The sequence below is a fragment of the Polyergus mexicanus genome, unplaced genomic scaffold, assembly GCF_030449975.1.
Source record: "Polyergus mexicanus isolate NDT 795.1 unplaced genomic scaffold, iyPolMexi1.0 SCAF_6, whole genome shotgun sequence".
In the NCBI taxonomy this organism is placed as follows: Eukaryota; Metazoa; Arthropoda; class Insecta; order Hymenoptera; family Formicidae; genus Polyergus; species Polyergus mexicanus.
In genome coordinates, this window is record NW_027223326.1 from 11,358,742 (window position 1) to 11,366,569 (window position 7,828).

General features: G+C 35.0%; 2 protein-coding genes across 10 annotated transcripts in view; both read right to left on the bottom strand.

The window, feature by feature from the left end:
• Positions 1-2,466, bottom strand: part of LOC138933961 (forkhead box protein J3) — a 71,579-nt gene extending 69,113 nt beyond the window's left edge. For 2 of the 6 annotated variants that reach the window (XR_011447063.1, XM_070297270.1), the window contains exon 1: positions 2,365-2,466. The gene's annotated coding sequence lies outside the window, so the exon portion shown is untranslated. The other 4 variants (XR_011447064.1, XR_011447065.1, XR_011447066.1 and 1 more) reach the window with 4 other exon arrangements.
• Positions 2,467-3,841: 1,375 nt separating this feature from the next.
• LOC138934178 (zinc finger FYVE domain-containing protein 1) lies at positions 3,842-7,292 on the bottom strand. Of its 4 annotated transcripts, none has more exons than XM_070297637.1 (7): positions 7,273-7,292; positions 6,241-6,570; positions 5,892-6,158; positions 5,408-5,780; positions 5,060-5,318; positions 4,540-4,993; positions 3,842-4,456 (listed from the first exon to the last, which is right to left on the bottom strand). In XM_070297637.1, exons 2-7 carry the CDS (start codon positions 6,554-6,556, stop codon positions 4,242-4,244), a joined length of 1,884 nt encoding a protein of 627 aa, XP_070153738.1. In that variant the 5' UTR covers positions 6,557-6,570; positions 7,273-7,292; the 3' UTR covers positions 3,842-4,241. The 4 variants fall into 4 exon arrangements, with proteins under 4 accessions (XP_070153738.1, XP_070153737.1, XP_070153736.1 ...); XM_070297636.1 differs by lacking the exon at positions 7,273-7,292 and adding an exon at positions 6,880-7,261; XM_070297635.1 differs by lacking the exon at positions 7,273-7,292 and adding an exon at positions 6,880-7,261 and having other exon boundaries at positions 6,241-6,729.
• Between the last annotated feature and the right edge of the window lie 536 nt (positions 7,293-7,828).

Here is a 7,828-nt window from a genome sequence, read left to right on the forward strand (position 1 = left end):
AATATCTATTAAATATATATATATATATATATATATATATATATAAAAAGACAAATTTTAAAAAACCTTGAGATTATTTCTAATTTATTAATTATAATCTTTTTCAGATTGTGCATGTCCGTGTGAAACATGAATTAAATATCATGCACAGAAAAATAAATATAACTTGTATTCAAATTAAAAATTCTAATCTGATTAAATTCTATTTTACCGTATATATTAAATATGTATTAATTATATGTAAAGTATTTATAAAATAAAGTTCCAAGAAAGATGGATTGTCAATTGAGATGGATTATAACTTGAACTTTTAAAATATGACACGAATAGCATATGTATATTAGGAACAATGACATATATATATATATAGTAAAATTATTAAAGATTTTATTGCAAATAATTATATCAGTGAAATAATCGCCGATTAAACTGAACTTGATTAAAGTTATCCTGAATACTTGAAGCAATTTTATAGCAAACATTGTTCTTTTCTTATATGCACTTTTATAATACTAATAAAATTCGCTCAAGAGAAAATTTATTAAAAGAAAATTCCTACGATGTCATTAAAAAAATTTTACGATTTTGAAATATATCAATTATTCATAAAAAATTTCTCTCTCTCTTTCTCTTTTGTCGTCTGCTTTAAGATTGTATTGATTGTACACAGTCCTTCTCATTGGAATAATTTTTGTTTCGTGTTTCGAATCGTCGTCAAATTTTTCACGCCACTTTTAAATACGATATAGAACAATAATCTCTAATTTTTTTCATTACCTTCGCGAGATACCTATACAATCTTAAAGAATGATTCATAAATCGCCAATCATTCTCGCAGAATGGATGAGCGCGTGAGAGAGAAGAGAGGAGAGAGAGAGAGAGAGAGAGAAATAGAGAGAAAAAGAGAGAATATTGAGCGCTTATGGCGCGTTACAATATATCGTATTACGATGTAAAAAAAATTCCCGTGAAAACGACAAGAAATAAGGGTCTGGCCGCTTTTCTATTTTCGGAGTGCGGCGCGCGAGAAACGCACGAGAGAAAGAGAGAGAGAGAGAGAGAGAGAGAACATTATAAAAGAGCGTGGCGCATCTGGTGGTATCGAAATTGAAATCTTCGCGCATGTTTGTCACGCTCGCGTAACGTAGCCTCGCTACCAGCGGCGATCGACGATTGTTTATCCGCCAATATACATACGTATGTAAGCGACAAAATGGCCGTGCGGCTATCACGCGGGGAACATGCATCTCGGAGAAATTTCAATTTTTTTTTTTCGAATATCTCACTCCTGCGTGTAAACAAACGTCACTCCCTGGCGACGCGACTCCTCGCTCGCATCTTTCGCGAGATTCGCATTATTTTTTTTTCTCTATCCCAAGAGGAATTCGAACGTCCAATGGCGTCCGTCGCCTGCTCTCGACCGAGATTAAGAATAAATCGGGCCAATCGATTGCCGTTCGCGAAACACGATAACGAAATCTGTCAGGGTAATCATTATTTAGATCGTTTCTTTAAATCTTATATCGCGGTCGCCGAAAGATCGAATCGCGAACACTTGCCTATCTCTCTCTCTCTCTCTCTCTCTTTCCTCGAAAAAATCGAAACCGGTATAATTTTAGTCGACGACACGAATCTCGAACAATTATTTTCGCGTTTCTATTCGGAACCGCGGGATCGCGGCGATTTCGACGTAGAGATTGAAATTTTTTTTTCTCCCACGTATGTGACGGAAAACTCAAATTCGTCGAAATTACGCACGATCGTCGAACGCGACGTCAACACGCGACGAGATTTTGCTTGGTAAGCAGCGTGGCGGACCTGCATTACTTGTTGAATTCAAATATGGAGCTGATAATGATTACGAAACTCGCGAGGAGCGAACACGCGAAAATGGCCACGGCATCACTCGGTGTGCCACACATACACACGCGATATCATCTCAACGTGCGTGTTCGCAATACGGCGACGCGTGGACGCACTCGCGGAGAAAATTATATAATATAAATCGGATCGGCGAGAGAGGAGAAATTGTCCGCGATTTCGATTTCACCGAGCGATCTTTCCTCCTCTCTATTCTCGGCGAGCCGTCACGTCACACCCGAGGCGTGCTCGAGAATCCGTCGAGTCGCGAGCGCGAGATCGTCCTCCGGATGGTCCCGTTCAACGAATTCTCACGTGCGAGAAACCTCACCGTCACGTCGTCGTCGTAGGCTAAACGCGACATTTCGCGTCACCGTTTCTCGCCGCCGCTCGACCGCTCCGCGATGCTCGGCTAGGACTCTCCTCCTTATGATGCAACTCTCGTCGACGGGATCGTAACGATCGATCAATACGCGCGGCGATCTCGAGAGAAACTGAACTCACGTATCTCGACGGACAGACGGGACAGACGGTGGTCTCCGTTAGTTTTCTAAAGACGGGCATCGCAGAGCACACTCTACACAACATCCAGCTGATTGAGACGCCATGTTCTGACGTCATCACGTGCTCGCCGAAGTATCACGCGTATCGCAATTCGATATCGTCGCGATTTCACGTGTCACCCGCGAATACACAAATGTAAGTTACGTTATACGGATCGTCCTTCCTGTCCTTAGGAGAAGGACCGATTTTGAGTAGAGATGAGATATTAATATCGTTATATATTCCTAGATAGCGTGAGTGCATTCCGGTTATATTCTTTTTATGTATATATTTTAAAATATTTTAATTTTTTTCTTATTTTCTATTCTTGAAATTTTATTTTGTGTAATTCTTTAATATAGCATTAAAATACATATATTTTTAAATAATATATCTTAATTGAAAAATTACTCTCTAAGATATAAAATACATAAAAATTTAAACATCTACATATTTGATTAAATAGTAAAATCATTATATATAACATTAAATATCAATCTCTCAGAATATATAAATTTCTAAACATATATATATTGATAGTGTAACTTTTCAAAATATAAAATTCTCTTATACTTTCTTATATATATATATTTGTAACAAATTAATATTATACGTTCCTGAATAAAAATAGTGAAAATAGTTGAAAGAAGATAAAGTAATGATTTACATTTTGAAAACTCGCGCTTTATTTTTAACTATTCATTATATTGTACAGAATAAAATAAAATTGATAATTTGCACTTCTGAAAAAGATTCACATAATCCAGGCGTTACACGTGTGCGCAACTCCACATAAATACAAGTCTTCAAATGCTTTATCGATATTTAACAACTGTCACAGCCACAAGATTTCTCATAGATAATATCTTTTTAAAGCTACTTGCTACTATTATCAGAAGATAAAGATATTGCATATATGTATATATACATATATATAATAATCATTAATATATATTAATGTATACTATATTGTGTGCATTTTATATGTGTATATAACTTTTTTCATATCTTACTATATATAAATTTGTAATAATATAATTTCACAGGGCATTTTCATAAATATAATTTTAATCTGTTTCTCTTTCACAGATATATAAAATTGTATTAAAAAAACATTGTAGTGTACATCTTCAATAAGAGCTTCAGAGGGTTTTTAAATACAATAACAATCATAATATCATGGCACAATCACACAATTCTGTACAGTTATATGTCAAAAATCATATGATTCCTGGTATCATGTTTTAATTACAGATACTAAATTAAAATAGTTTTCAACTTTTCTCTAAAGGCTTTCCTTATTTTTAAAAATTCTAGTACCATCTCTCGAATCATATTTTTAGAAATTTTATATATCTAATATATATATATATATATATATATATATATATTACATACTACATTTATATAATACATATATATATAAAATATATATATGTGTGTCATATAAATATGTAAAGAATAAAAAAAAATACTTTCAGAAATGTTTTTATACTATTTAATATTAAAACTAAAATATATGTTTTACGTTGGAGAAACATACTTCATGTTTTAAATTAAATTGCTAAAGAATTTTTTATATAAGTTTAAAAAATTAAAATTTTTATTACACGTTAAAAAAATCTGTCCAAAACTCTATGGCTGATTGTAAATCTTTAGTCAAATAAATATATTCTATAATCACAATTAAATCAAAACAGAGCTTTTGTACATTGTACAAAAGCGATTGTATATGTGAAATAAGCGTTTATTTCATTTTGCAAACCTCCAGGATTCCTCTAATTGTGAGATCTATATTTTGGGATCCTAATCTCTGAGAAGTATACTTTCAGTCAATTTCAGACGCAGGCATTGCATACTCTAACAGGATGTTGCCAGCCTCTGTGAGGTACAGGTGTACGATGTTGCGAACATTCTTGACACACCCCACGTCCGCAAGCTCTGCAGTGATGTAAAAGAAGCGTATCGGAAAACTTTCGATCGCATACGCAACAATTGACAACTTCCGAATCTGGTATCCAATAAGACGGTCGAACGGAATCTTTTATGAATGCTATGTAAATGGAAAAATTTTTCAGTTTATTCCGTGATGTACGAATTATACAAATGTCCGTAAAACAAAATGCTTTTACTCACATTTGGAATAACTCAAGACAGTTCCGACAACGTTGAGCGTTGATACAACGTGTTCCGTCACCTTCCGAACGCCAACGTCCTCGATAGGAGGATCGAGGGAATCGTCACTGGAATAATTAGTTTCCTTCTCGTAGCACGTGTCACAGACACGAACGGGTGAATACCAATTTCTGTTGGGCACACATTTCGTTTTTGACGAACACTGCGCGCAGAAACCCTCTCCACAATCGCGACAATGATGTTTGTCGTCTATCATACTAAACAAGATTTTACATTGATAGCAGTATTTTATTTCGCTGTTTGGTCGCCAATACGACGGTGCCACTTGATCCGCGGCCCAGGCTTTCAGCGCTTTCGTAGGTTGCAGAGAGACATTCGTGACCGCTTCGGTGATGTACGAAACACTATCGATAACCCGTTGCGCTGTATTTTGAGACGCTATAGAACGATTTGGCTGAAAAAAAATACAAAAAATTACTTTGCAAAAATAAATGTCAAAAATTTCATTCTTGATATTTACCATATTCCATACATGTGTGATCTTTTTGCGAATAGCAACATCCTCTGAATTATTGCCATACCAGTATTGTCTGCTTCTGTATATTTCTCCACAGTGTGGACAGTTTATAATGTATCCTGACCAGGCACTTTTCGCGAAGGTATACCAGCTATACTGATCATCCTCTTGATACTCTCTGGTTACTTCAATTTCATTTCCATTCCTATAACATCTCTTGCATATGTATATCGAGTTTTCATACTGACATTGGAATTTGCACCTATTGTTGCAACAAACAAAATTAATATGATAATAATATAGTAATTGAACACAGTAAAACAAAGAAAATTAGTATCTGAGAAAATCAACCTGGCATTACTACTGTGCGATTTTCCTTCGCGAAGATGTCCCATACTATTGTTACATCCGTTACCACAACTCAGACATTTAACAGGACAAGTAAAGTACTGGTATGGAAATAGAGAGTCGGATAAATTTAGTATGTCGCTAGAATACCGATCGTTTAAATTCTTAAGCGTATTATATACTAGATGCGGTTTTCTGGCTGAACGGACTGTCGTATTATTCAATTCGATCTCGATCACGGATCGCAGTTGTCCGTAATCCGTTATACCGTTTACCATCTGCAATCCAACATATTTGATAGAGTTGAAAGCGTCAATTCCAAGGTTCATTTGTGTAAATCTAGCTCTCAAGATGTCTTCTGCACTTTCCGATCCATCTACAAAGAAATCGATAGATATATTATATTATGAATAGTAATATAATTTATATCTGTAATGAAATTCTCAGTTCGAAATTACTGTAATTTTGACAGAGTGGCAATATGTACTGTTGGTCAAAGGTATGGTGTGCCTAGTTTCGTGCAGCACTATAATACTTGGTCCAAGTGTGCTCAGTGAGTTAGAAATTCCTTCTTGCTGCCCTATCATTTGTAAAGCAGCTTTGAAATGATAACTATAAGCATGGGATGCAGTACCCAGAAATGTGAATAAGTCCCTGTTCAGTCTTTCTGAATAGATTCCATAAACCACAATATCAGATACTGCAAGTACTTTGAGTAACAATCTTGTATGTTTGTTTTCACAATTTGTAATACCTAAGAGTAAACAATGTTACTTGTTGAATTCAGTATAGAAGATTAACTTTATGCTTGAATAATAACACAAGATGTATTATACCTTGTAAACCTTCTGTATCTAGACAAATAACATTCAGAATCGGATCAAACGCCGCCCAAACGCCTAATGTACAACAATCCTGTTCGTTTGACGTTTGAAATACTTCCTCACCCTTAAAAAATACTTGATTCATGGTGTGACTTTTTCCGTCACCTGTATTTCCAAATATTGAAACCACTTTCACTCTAGTGTTCTCTTTGATACAACTCAATTTTTTGAGGAACTCTTCAGCATCGGAGATTTGCAGATTTTCTTGTCCATCCAATAACAAGAAACTCTTGTTATTATTATTGTGACATTTCGCGCAAGAGTCCATCAGGGAGTTTTTGTCTACAAAAAATAGCTTGGGATTAAATTCAGGCAGCTTATCAAAATCATCTAAACTGTTGTCTAAACTCTTCATTATAGCGGGAGCTATCGGTTCTTTCTTGATGGGTTGCCAGGTTTTCCACAATGTATTCATGACGCTCGTATAAACAAAAATTGTCCCTTGAAAATAAATTAAAGCTTGAATCCGTTAGCCTCGTTGCAGTAACATCTTCGTGATAAATAAAATTGGTTAAAATCGAAATCGAAAGCGAAATATATACGATCGCGTAAATACGACGTAAATAAACGATGCTCTTTCTTCTCTCTCACCTGCATGTATGCACTAGACTCGATAATTCAGCAAGAACCAAGCATCGTCGCTAGGAACGACGAGCAGTTGCATTAATAGAGTGTAACCTAAATTCGTAAAAGATTCGCGGAGAATTCACGGAAATTTCGAATCGTGACTCAGAAAAATCGGCGTACGATGGTCACGTCGCCATTATAGGATATCGGAATCGCCAGATTTGGATCTCGTCAACATCGAATTATCCGATTAAAAAACTAAGAGCGATGACGCGACACGCATTGACGATCAATTTTGAAACGCGAAGCGCTCCCGAAATATATCGCCGATCGCAATAGTCGCATTAAAGAATTTTTCCCGGAAAAATTAATGTCTATGTTTTGTACATACAAAGAACAAGATATATAATACATTACTCGGTTATATGGGGTGTGCTCAAAAATCGTACGAATTGGAATATTTTCACTTGAAGAAAAAGAATGTGTTATTTAGTTATAGAATTTCTCTATATTACTAATATTATATCTATTACTGAAAATTTTTAAACATTCAATAAAAGATATATTTTTCGAAGCAAGAAAATATCGAATTGGATTTTTAAAAAATCACGATTCACTATATATAGTTTATTACTATAGTTTATTGGTTTTTTTGTGGAGCTAAGAAAATAACTGACGTTGGCTGCGGTCGGGAAGACGCTAGAAATGCTTCGAAGCATTGCATTAACCAATCAGAATAAATAAATCTTTAACTATTTTTGTCCTGATTGGTCAATCAGACGCTTCGAACCATTTCTAACATCTTCCCGACTGCAGCTGTATTGTAACATTAAGCGGCATCTACAATAGAGATTTTAAACCATAAGCCTTAAGAAATTGACCAATTACAATCGAGTATTCTTTTCATACTTGACTGTGATTGGTCAATTTCTTAATGCTTAGGGCTTAAAATCTCTATTGTAGACGCCGCATT